This window comes from Schistocerca nitens, chromosome 7 (genome assembly GCF_023898315.1).
Source record: "Schistocerca nitens isolate TAMUIC-IGC-003100 chromosome 7, iqSchNite1.1, whole genome shotgun sequence".
Classification (NCBI taxonomy): domain Eukaryota; kingdom Metazoa; phylum Arthropoda; class Insecta; order Orthoptera; family Acrididae; genus Schistocerca; species Schistocerca nitens.
The window spans coordinates 345,182,367-345,195,248 of NC_064620.1; the positions used below are offsets into that span (position 1 = coordinate 345,182,367).

At 39.2% G+C, this 12,882-nt stretch overlaps 1 protein-coding gene across 1 annotated transcript in view; it reads right to left on the reverse strand.

Moving 5' to 3' along the window:
• LOC126194958 (tetratricopeptide repeat protein 12-like) overlaps nucleotides 1-12,882 on the reverse strand; it is a 120,936-nt gene that overhangs the window by 89,754 nt on the left and 18,300 nt on the right. Inside the window, exon 2 of the mRNA XM_049933350.1 lies at nucleotides 12,679-12,864. Coding sequence (XP_049789307.1) covers nucleotides 12,679-12,864 — 186 coding nt within the window. The remainder of the gene's footprint in view (nucleotides 1-12,678; nucleotides 12,865-12,882) is intronic.

The window sequence follows — 12,882 nt, forward strand, 5'->3', positions numbered from 1 at the left end:
GAGTTTTGGAAATATCACTTCTACATTGTTACCTCCGTCAAGATGACCAGAAAGGCGTGGGAAGGCATTACCAAGAGAACTCTCACTTCTGCCTGGAAGAAGCTTTGGCCTGAGTGTGTTGTGGAATGTGACTCTGAAGCATTTGAGTCAGTGCCAGTGGAGCCTATAGTCAACGAGATTGTATCTTTGAACGAGAGCATGGGACTAGAAGTGGACAACAATGATATCAATGAGCCTGTAAAAGATCACAGCCAAGAAATGACCACCGAAGAGCTTATGGAGTTGCAGTTTGCTTCACAGCAGGAAGTTGTGGAGAGGAGTTCTCCAGAGGTGGAACAGGAGGAGGAGGTGGAGGAGGTAACTGCAAAGTAGCAATCTTCTGGCACAATAAGAGAAATGCTGAAAGTATGGGAGTCAGTTGCACCATACACTGAAAATCATCACCCTAATACAGCAGTGGCTATGCACACTACAAATTTATTTGTTGACGATCCTGTGTTGCATTTTCATTAAGTGTTGAAGCATCAGCAGAAACAAATGCCTATAGATAGCTTCCTAGTAAAAAAGAATTAGTTATGTATTGCGAATAATATAGTACATAATATTGTATGTATACCTTTCTTTGAATAAATGGCATGAATAAGATAAAACTTTTAGTACTTTTTCTGCATCGAATGCATGATCATATTTTACATATTTTATATGGGATAAATTGTTGAGCTTAACAAGAGTTTCGCATTATGAGTAAGATTCTGCAACGAATTATGCTCATTGCGTGAGGTTCCGCTATATATAGATAGACCATTTCTAGGTTTTAATGAGTGATTTTGTGAGCATCAAAATATGTAAGACAAATTACCATTACTTTTCACTGCATTGACTTAGAAGCTTAATTTTTTTTTGCCCCACCAAGGGACTGCAGACTGTAGTATTTGATAAAATTTAAACTTTATGCCTCAAGCTGTTCCTGAGAACAAGTAGTCTTAACAGACAGACAGTCAGAGAGATGGACAGCAATAGCTACTATATGGATTCTGTTTTTACCGATTCAGGTGTGGAACCCTAAAAACCACTTTTTTACACAACTAATTCCTATAAAATTAATTAAATTATGAAATATGAGGAAATATTGTTGGTTCTGCTGCTTTTATATCAATTGCAAGTTTTTGATGTGTTGTTGTGGTCTTCAGTCCTGAGACTGGTTTGATGCAGCTCTCCATGCTAATCTATCCTGTGCAAGCTTCTTCATCTCCCAGTACCTACTGCAGCCTACATCCTTCTGAATCTGCTTAGTGTATTCATCTCTTGGTCTCCCTCTACGATTTTTACCATCCACGCTGCCCTCCAGTACCAAATTGGTGATCCCTTGATGCCTCAAAACATGTCCTACCAACCAATCCCTTCTTCTAGTCAAGTTGTGCCACAAACTCCTCTTCTCCCCAATTCTATTCAATAACTCCTCATTAGTTATGTGATCTACCCATCTAATCTTCAGCATTTTTCTGTAGCACCACATTTCGAAAGTTTCTATTCTCTTCTTGTCTAAACTATTTATCATCCATGTTTCACTTCCTTACATGGCTACACTCCTTACAAATACTTTCAGAAACGACTTCCTGACACTTAAATCAATGCTCGATGTTAACAAATTTCTCTCCTTCAGAAACGCTTTCCTTGCCATTGCCAGTCTACATTTTATATCCTCTCTACTTCGACCATCATCAGTTATTTTGCTCCCCAAATAGCAAAACTCCTTTACTACTTTAAGTGTCTCATTTCCTAACCTAATTCCCTCAGCATCACCCGATTTCATTCGACTACATTCCATTATCCTCATTTTGCTTTTGCTGATGTTCATCTTATGCCCTCCTTTCAAGACACTGTCCATTCCGTTCAACTGCTCTTCCAAGTCCTTTGCTGTCTCTGACAGAATTACTTTTATTTCTTCTCCATGGATTTTAATACCTACTCCGAACTTTTCTTTTGTTTCCTTTACTGCTTGCTCAATATACAGATTGAATAGCATCGGGGAGAGGCTACAACCCTGTCTCACTCCCTTCCCAACCACTGCTTCCTTTTCATGCCCCTCAACTCTTATAACTGCCATCTGGCTTCTGTACAAATTGTAAATAGCCTATTGCTCTCTGTATTTTACCCCTGACACCTTTAGAATTTGAAAGAGAGTATTCCAGTCAACATTGTCAAAAGCTACAAATGCTAGAAACGTAGATTTGCCTTTCCTTAATCTTTCTTCTAAGATAAGTTGTAGGGTCAGTACTGCCTCACGTGCTCCAACATTTCTACGGAATCCAAACTGATCTTCCCCGAGGTCAGCTTCTACCAGTTTTTCCATTCGTCTGTAAAGAATTAGTGTTAGTATTTTGCAGCTGTGACTTATTAAACTGTTAGTTCAGTAATTTTCACATCTGTCAACACCTGCTTTCTTTGGGATTGGAATTATTATATTCTTCTTGAAGTCTGAGGGAATTTCGCCTGTCTCATACATCTTGCTCACCAGATGGTAGAGTTTTGTCAGGACTGGCTCTCCCAAGGCTGTCAGTAGTTCTAATGGAATGTTGTCTACTCCGGGGGCCTTGTTTCGGCTTAGGTCTTTCAGTGCTCTGTCAAACTCTTCACGCAGTATCATATCTCCCATTTCCTCTTCATCTACCTCCTCTTCCATTTCCATAATATTGTCCTCAAGAACATCGCCTCTGTATAGACCCTCTATATACTCCTTCCATCTTTCTGCTTTCCCTTCTTGGCTTAGAACTGGGTTTCCATCTGAGCTCTTGATATTCATGCAAGTGGTTCTCTTTTCTCCAAAGGTCTCTTTAATTTTCCTGTAGGCAGTATCTATCTTACCCCTCGTGAGATAAGCCTCTACATCCTTACATTTGTCCTCTAGCCATCCCTGCTTAGCCATTTTGCACTTCCTGTTGAGATATTATTTACAAAATAAATTTTTAATTATTTTCATATATTTAAGTAAAAATTTGTAAGTTGCACCATCTGTAAGTTAAGCACCCAAAAGGGGAGGAGAAAATGAAATGGGTTGAGAGGGTATATGATGTTATTTCAGTGATTACAAAATTAAGTCAAATTTACAAAGAACTCATCAGTATGATCCCATTTACCAGTATGACACTGCAACCCCTCTGGCCCAGGTGAATGCACTGTTTCAGTTGGGAAGGGTGTCTTACAGCAGTTGTATCCCATCCTATTCCTATCCCAAGGTAAGCTGGCCCACCACTGTTAACAGGTCCTTGATGTTCTGGACACTGTCAATTGGACAGAAGTGAAATCCGACATGGTCCCCCACATCTTTTATTAGGGACAAATCTGGGAATCTCGCCAGTCACAGGAGTACCTCAACATCATGCAGACAGTTCACAGAAACATGATGCCATGTATCAAAAAGCATTGTCCTGTTGAAAAATGGCACCACAATGCTGTCATGTGAGAGGTAACGCATGATGATGCAGCATGTCCATGATGTACCATTGTGCTATCAGAGCTCCTTCAGTCACTACCAGCTGTGACCTCAAGTGAAGCCTAAAGGGCACCGGACATCATGATGCAATGAGTAACACTGCTGTGCATTTCCAAAACATATCACACTAGTCAACAGTTATCATCTGGGATAGTGCGGAATCACAATTCAATGCTGAACACAATGTCATTCATTAGCAGTCCATGCTTCCTAATCACACCACTCCAAAGACAGTTGTTTGTGTTGTGATGTTAATAGCGGCCTACGCATGAGACAGTAATTCCCTGGTCCTGCTGCTGCTAGTCTATGACCAATGGTACAGGATGACACAAAGAGATTCAGGTAGTCACTTTTTATGCCATGTAATGTATTTGTAAACATTCATCCATATGCAACATACATTCAATGTCAAAACTGTAACAGAATGAAAAATCATTCGTTATCATATAAATGTAATATTATGTAAAATTTCAAAAATACTAGTAATTATTTATAAACATCTCAGTTGGTACTGTCAGTACAAAAAATTACTAAGTCAGTAACTTTGTCAAGGTACATATGAGTATGAGTCAGTAAGAAGCACAATCAGTCAGTAAAATGTGTGTATGCACAGTCATCAACAGTATTCATAAAAATCAATCAATAAAGATATATCCAAAAACAAAGATGATGTAACTTACCAAACGAAAGTGTTGGTATGTTGATAGACACACAATTAAACACAAACACACACACACAAAATTCAAGCTTTCGCATCAAACGGTTGCTTCATCAGGAAAGACGGAAGGAGAGGGAAAGACAAAAGGATGTGGGTTTTAAGGGAGAGGGTAAGGAGTCATTCCAATCCCGGGAGCGGAAAGACTTACCTTAGAGGGAAAAAAAGACAGGTATACACTCGCACACACACACATATCCATCCGCACATATACAGACACAAGCAGACATTTGTAAAGGCAAAGAGTTTGGGCAGAGATGTCAGTCGAGGTGGAAGTACAGAGGCAAAGATGTTGTTGAATGACAGTTGAGGTATGAGTGGCGGCAACTTGAAATTAGTGGAGGTTGTGGCCTGGTGGGTAAAGGGAAGAGAGGATATACTGAAGGGCAAGTTCCCATCTCTGGGGTTCTGATAGGTTGGTGCTAGTGGGAAGTATCCAGATAACCCAGATGGTGTAACAATGTGCCAAGATGTGCTGGCCACGCACCAAGGCATGTTTAGCCACAGGGTGATCCTCATTACCAACAAACACTGTCTGCCTGTGTCCATTCATGCGAATGGACAGTTTGTTGCTGGTCATTCCCACATAGAAAGCTTCACAGTGTAGGCAGGTCAGTTGGTAAATCACGTGGGTGCTTTCACATGTGGCTCTGCCTTTGATCGTGTACACCTTCCGGGTTACAGGACTGGAGTAGGTGGTGGTGGGAGGGTGCATGGGCAGGTTTTACACCGGGGGCGGTTACAAGGGTAGGAGCCAGAGCGTAGGGAAGGTGGTTTGGGGATTTCATAGGGATGAACCAAGAGGTTACGAAGGCTAGGTGGACGGCAGAAAGACACTCTTGGTGGAGTGGGGAGGATTTCATGAAGGATGGATCTCATTTCAGGGCAGGATTTGAGGAAGTCGTATCCCTGCTGGAGAGACACATTCAGAGTCTGATCCAGTCCCAGAAAGTATCCTGTCACAAGTGGGGCACTTTTAGGGTTCTTCTGTGGGAGGTTCTGGGTTTGAGGGGATGAGGAAGTGGCTCTGGTTATTATTTGCTTCTGTACCAGGTCGGGAGGGTAGTTGCGGGATGCGAAAGCTGTTTTCAGGTTGTTGGTGTAATGGCTCAGGGATTCCGGACTGGAGCAGATTCGTTTGCCACGAAGACCTGGGCTGTAGGGAAGGGACTGTTTGATATGGAATGTGTGGCAGCTGTCATAATGGAGGTACTGTTGCTTGTTGGTGGGTTTGATGTGGACGGATGTGTGAAGCTGGCCATTGGACAGATGGAGGTCAACATCAAGGAAAGTGGCATGGGATTTGGAGTAGGACCAGGTGAATCTGATGGAACCAAAGTGGAGAGGAAATTCTGGAGTTCTTCTTCACTGTGAGTCCAGATCATGAAGATGTCATCAATAAATCTGTACCAAACTTTGGGTTGGCAGGCCTGGGTAACCAAGAAGGTTTCCTTTAAGCGACCCATAAATAGGTTTGGTGTACGAGGGGGCCATCCTGGTACCCATGGCTGTTCTCTTTAATTGTTGGTATGTCTGGCCTTCGAAAGTGAAGAAGTTGTGAGTCAGGATGAAGCTGGCTAAGGTAATGAGGAAAGGGGTTTTAGGTAGGGTGGCAGGTGATCGGCGTGAAAGGAAGTGCTCCATCGCAGTGAGGCCCTGGATGTGCGGAATATTTGTGTATAAGGAAGTGGCATCAATGGTTACAAGGATGGTTTCCGGGGGTAACAGATTGGGTAAGGATTCCAGGCGTTCGAGAAAGTGGTTGGTGTCTTTGATGAAGGATGGAAGACTGCATGTAATGGGTTGAAGGTGTCCCATGCACCCTCCCACCACCACCTACTCCAGTCCTGTAGCCCGGAAGGTGTACACGATCAAAGGCAGAGCCACGTGTGAAAGCACCCACGTGATTTACCAACTGACCTGCCTACACTGTGAAGCTTTCTATGTGGGAATGACCAGCAACAAACTGTCCATTCGCATGAATGGACACAGGCAGACAGTGTTTGTTGGTAATGAGGATCACCCTGTGGCTAAACATGCCTTGGTGCTTGGCCAGCACATCTTGGCACAGTGTTACACCATCTGGGTTATCTGGATACTTCCCACTAGCACCAACCTATCAGAACCCCGGAGATGGGAACTTGCCCTTCAGTATATCCTCTCTTCCCTTTACCCACCAGGCCACAACCTCCACTAATTTCAAGTTGCCGCCACTCATACCTCAACTGTCATTCAACAACATCTTTGCCTCTGTACTTCCACCTCGACTGACATCTCTGCCCAAACTCTTTGCCTTTACAAATGTCTGCTTGTGTCTGTATATGTGCGGATGAATATGTGTGTGTGTGCGAGTGTATACCTGTCTTTTTTTCCCTCTAAGGTAAGTCTTTCCGCTCCCGGGATTGGAATGACTCCTTACCCTCTCCCTTAAAACTCACATCCTTTCGTTTTTCCCTCTCCTTCCGTCTTTCCTGATGAAGCAACCGTTGGTTGCGAAAGCTTGAACTTTGTGTGTGTGTTTGTGTTTATTTGTGTGTCTATCAACATACCAGCGCTTTCGTTTGGTAAGTTACATCATCTTTGTTTTTAGATATATTTTTCCCACATGGAATGTTTCCCTCTATTATATTCATATCAATAAATAAATACATATTTTTTAACTTCTCGGAACATACAACCCAGCTAATTGAAAGTACTTGCAGCACAGCGGAACCCTGAAGAGAGAGAAACACCACAGTACAAACTTTTACAATAAAAAAGGTCTACCACATCTCAACAAAGAGATAAGTAAAAGCTAATGTCTGCTTTTCATTCTCACATAAATTCTCGTTAAGTGTATAAATATTTCTTTTTAACAGAAAACAGTTCACTAATTTAATTTATGTTTTTGAACCAAAGGTGAAGTTGGAAGTCACACCCCATCAGATGTCTTAGCAGTAACACAGATCAATGATTTATTTTCAATTTCAATGTTCCCACAGCTATTATGTCTTCCAAGTGAAACATGGGAATGTCCAAACCTAAGGAGTTCACTTGCAATGGCATCTGAGAGCAACTTTTATCCTGTAGTGTGCCACCCAAAAAACTGAGTTTTATGGAGACATGTTTGTCATCCTCAACAAGAAAAGTATTAGCTGTGGCAACAGTACTTGGCAGGAAAAGGGTCAGAAAATCTTGTCTGTAAACCTATTAACAGTCAAAGAACCATTTCGTACAACATGGAGGTATGTATGTCTGCTGTGCTGATTTCTGACCACACCATCAGATTATCATCATGATTTTGGAATGTTTTGCACAAACATTTGGGGTCATTTTATGTTCAATACTATGTCAAATATCAACAAGGCAGTTATTATTATTATTATTATTATTCTTTACTTTCTCAGACGTTTTTAAGTCTGGTTAAAAATGAAAAGTGACGCGGTCCTTGATCAGGCGTCACTTCCTTTTAACTGTATGGTATGTGTTATATTGCATTTAGGAACTTTCGGGTAATTGAACATGTATCAATAATTACTGATTTCTGTAGTTGTATATATACGTTTGGATGTAGCTCTATTGCATTGATGTACTGGTGGATATTGTGTGGTATGACTCCTGTAGTTGATAGTATAATTGGTATGATGTCAACTTTATCCTGATGCCACATGTCTTTGACTTCCTCAGCCAGTTGGATGTATTTTTCAATTTTTTCTCCTGTTTTCTTTTGTATATTTGTTGTATTGGGTATGGATATTTCGATTAGTTGTGTTAATTTCTTCTTTTTATTGGTGAGTATGATGTCAGGTTTGTTATGTGGCGTTGTTTTATCTGTTATAATGGTTCTGTTCCAGTATAATTTGTATTCATCATTCTCCAGTACATTTTGTGGTGCATACTTGTATGTAGGAACTTGTTGTTTTAAAAGTTTATGTTGTAAGGCAAGCTGTTGATGTATTATTTTTGCGACATTGTCATGTCTTCTGGGGTATTCTGTATTTGCTAGTATTGTACATCCGCTTGTGATGTGATCTACTGTTTCTATTTGTTGTTTACAAAGTCTGCATTTATCTGTTGTGGTATTGGGATCTTTAATAATATGCTTGCTGTAATACCTGGTGTTTATTGTTTGATCCTGTATTGCAATCATGAATCCTTCTGTCTCACTGTATATATTGCCTTTTCTTAGCCATGTGTTGGATGCGTCTTGATCGATGTGTGGCTGTGTTAGATGATACGGGTGCTTGCCATGAAGTGTTTTCTTTTTCCAATTTACTTTCTTCGTATCTGTTGATGTTATGTGGTCTAACGGGTTGTAGAGGTGGTTATGAAATTGTAGTGGTGTAGCCGATGTATTTATATGAGTGATTGCTTTGTGTATTTTGCTAGTTTCTGCTCGTTCTATAAAGAATTTTCTTAAATTGTCTACCTGTCCATAATGTAGGTTTTTTATATCGATAAATCCCCTTCCTCCTTCCTTTCTGCTTAATGTGAATCTTTCTGTTGCTGAATGTATGTGATGTATTCTATATTTATGGCATTGTGATCGTGTAAGTGTATTGAGTGCTTCTAGGTCTGTGTTACTCCATTTCACTACTCCAAATGAGTAGGTCAATATTGGTATGGCATAAGTATTTATAGCTTTGGTCTTGTTTCTTGCTGTCAATTCTGTTTTCAGTATTTTTGTTAGTCTTTGTCTATATTTTTCTTTTAGTTCTTCTTTAATATTTGTATTATCTATTCCTATTTCTTGTCTGTATCCTAGATATTTATAGGCATCCGTTTTTTCCATCACTTCTATGCAGTCGCTGTGGTTATCCAATATGTAATCTTCTTGTTTAGTGTGTTTTCCCTTGACTATGCTATTTTTCTTACATTTGTCTGTTCCAAACGCCATACTTATATCATTGCTGAATACTTCTGTTATCTTTAGTAATTGGTTGAGTTGTTGATTTGTTGCTGCCAGTAGTTTTAGATCATCCATGTATAGCAAATGTGTGATTTTGTGTGGGTATGTTCCAGTAATATTGTATCCATAATTTGTATTATTTAGCATGTTGGATAGTGGGTTCAGAGCAAGGCAGAACCAGAAAGGACTTAATGAGTCTCCTTGGTATATTCCACGCTTAATCTGTATTGGCTGTGATGTGATATTATCTGAATTTGTTTGGATATTAAGTGTGGTTTTCCAGTTTTTCATTACTATGTTTAGGAACTGTATCAATTTAGGATCTACTTTGTATATTTCCAATGTTTGTAGTAACCATGAGTGGGGTACACTATCAAAAGCTTTTTGGTAATCAATGTATGCGTAGTGTAGAGACCTTTGTTTAGTTTTAGCTTGATATGTCACCTCTGCATCTATTATCAGTTGCTCTTTACATCCTCGCGCTCCTTTGCAGCAGCCTTTTTGTTCTTCATTTATAATTTTGTTCTGTGTTGTATGTGTCATTAATTTCTGTGTAATGACTGAAGTTAATATTTTGTAGATTGTTGGTAGGCATGTTATGGGGCGATATTTAGCTGGGTTTGCTGTGTCTGCTTGATCTTTAGGTTTCAGATAAGTTATTCCATGTGTAAGTGTATCAGGGAATATGTATGGGTCTGCAATGTAACTGTTAAATAATTTAGTTAGATGTGAATGTGTTGAGGTGAACTTCTTTAGCCAGAAATTTGCTATTTTATCATTTCCAGGGGCTTTCCAATTGTGCGTAGAATTAATTGCTCGGATGACTTCATGTTGCAAAATTATCACTTCAGGCATTTGTGGTATCATCTTGTATGTATCTGTTTCTGTTTGTATCCACCGTGCATGCCTGTTATGTTGTACCGGGTTTGACCATATGCTGCTCCAGAAGTGTTCCATGTCTCTTATGTTTGGTGGATTGTCTATTTTTATGTGTGTGTTATCTATTGTTTGGTAAAATTTCTTTTGGTTTGTGTTGAATGTTTGGTTTTGTTTCCTTCTATTTTCACTTTTTTTGTATCTTCTAAGTCGTTTCGCCAAAGCTTGTAATTTTTGCTTCTTTTCATCTAATTGCTCTATTGCTTCTTGTTGTGAGATTTTACCTAACCTTTTTCGTTTTTTGTCTGATATTTCATTTCTTATAAATTGTGTTAACTGTCCGATGTCTTTTCTCAGTTTTTCTATTCTGATCTGTAGCCTGTGTTGCCATGCTGGTTTTGTGGGTTTCTTCTGTGTGTTGGTTGGTTCTGATATCTGCCTAGTGTGTATATTTAGTGTAGTGAGTGCTCCTACATAAACCAGTAGTTGTAACTCTTCCATAGTTGTGTATTCATTTATTTTGTTGTGTATGATTGTGTTGATAGTTTTTATTGTTGTTTCGACTTGTGGGCTATTTGGTGGTCTATGCAAGAATGGTCTAATGTCTGTATTTGTGTCTTTGTATTCTATATATGTCAACTGAAATTTTTCTTCTATATCTAACATGTGTGTCACTTCGTGTTCTATTTGTGCTTGTGCTGGTGGCTGTCTTAAAATTTCATTTTCCTCTGATTGTTTAATTGATGCGTGTTGTTCTTTGTTTGTTTGCTCTGGGATGTTTGAGTCCATTACTGTATTTTCTTCTTCGTCTAATTGCACATTATTTTGTTCCAGTATTTGTTGTACTTGTTGTTTGATGTTTTCTAATTCTGACTGGGGTATCCTGTTATTTTTTATTATTACACGAATCTGATCAGCTAGGCGTTGTTCTGTTAAAAATTTTAATTCTGGGTATCTGGTAATAAATGTTGTGTATACTTGTGATCTGTATCCAGTTGTGTTGGTTCCTAGGTTTGTTGCTTGGTAATAACAGAACATGAGGTGTCGATTAACTTCATCTGACCATCTCATCCTCTGTCTTTGTTTTCCTTCTAGGGTGGTTGCAGGAAGCATATCCTGCAAAACACCTCTATTTGGATTTAAATCATTTTCCAGTTGGCTAGCAGTGTCATTACCATTGTGGGCGGGCATAGGGTTCAAGCGCCGTCCCCGACCATGACGGCGCTTGTCCGAGGCTTCTTTAGTTCTGTCCTGAACCAACTCATCACACTAAAAGGGGGGTTAGCCCTATTAGTGGTTTGTTCTTTTCGTCGCCTTTTACGACTGGCAGAACATACCGGAGGCCTATTCTTTTCCCGGGCATTATTATTATTATTATTATTATTATTATTATTATTATTATTATTATTTGTGGGTTGCTCCACTGGGCTATGGCTATGGGCTATCAGCGCCCATACAAATTTCCAATCTTTCTCAGTCCAATCGTAGAAGATGAGAGGATAGCTTTGAGAGATGAAATATAGAAGTGTCACTTCTATAAAATACATGCCATTGAATAATTCCATTACAATATACTTTGTAATTACAGTTTATGGAGCAACCAGATTATATTCTGAACACGTTTACCCCCTCTATTACAAATAAAACCTGTGAAAGCCATTATATTATGCCACTAGAAAATAAGTTTCTGTGGTAACTAGTTCTTGAGAATAAGATGTAAAGACAGAGTATTCCACCTGAAATGTCACATATGCCTTGGATATTGACGTGTCACCTTCATCTCCCTATACTGCAAATTCTTGTCCCCAATCCATATTATTTTCCAAACTGTTGTTAGGGGCTAAAATGTACAGTAAATATCAATTTATATTATCCTTCAAAGCTGCTTATTATATAAATCTTATCTGTATGTCTTGTGGAATCATGAAAAATATACTGTGCCTGACAGGTTGACATTTCAGTATTGAGTGGTGATTTCTCTGAACAGTAACTGTTTATTCTGAAGGTAATGGCAATGCTTCAAAAGTTCAAACCAACTAACCTACATATTCCTTTACATTTATACTCCATTTTCAACTGTAGGTACTGTATTATTATCACTATTATCCCTTCTCTTCCCTAGCAGATAGAGTGGCAGAAAAACAATTGTGTGGCCACTTCTGTATGAGCCTAAATTACACTTATTTTACCCTCACAGTCACAAGTAAGGCATCAGTGTACCAATACTTCAGGATTTCATATGGCATTACAACATGCCTTTTCTCCATATGTACTGGTGCTAACAGTTTCCCAAAACCTTATCATTTGGCTAAAGAGATGGATCTTTATCAATAATCTATCATCTCAATGAAGTAGTGGTCCTGTCTGAAAACCTCAACTTCCACTGTCAATAATGCTCACTAAATCTGAACCTATGCTACTATTTTGAAAACCTTATTGTGGGCATAACTCTAACATATGAAATGCAGCTAATTAAGCAAAAACTAAGTGTAAGAATGTAGGTTCCTGGCAGATTAAAACTGAGTACTGGACTGGAACTTGAACTCAGAACTTAGCTGCTAAGATGTTTTCACTCTGCTCCAGAGTAAAAGATGCATCCTGGAAGCTTAACAATGTTTTCTTCTGTTGTGTAAACAATTCACACATAAAAATCTTCAAAGCTAGTAATGACCTATATATTGGTTATGTAGTCATGAGTTTTCTTACCTGCACTCATGGTTTCACCATCACTGCCATTTATATGACTCTTGTTCACAACTGTCTTATCCAGTTTTGTGAAAATGCCATCTTCGTCAAATTCTTTATCATCAGACCGGAGATAAAGATCTGCTTTCCGTATAGCTCTTTCATGATCTTGAGAATTTGTTGAGGCTAATCCTTTCACAATGTCCCCTAAAACAATAAAGAATG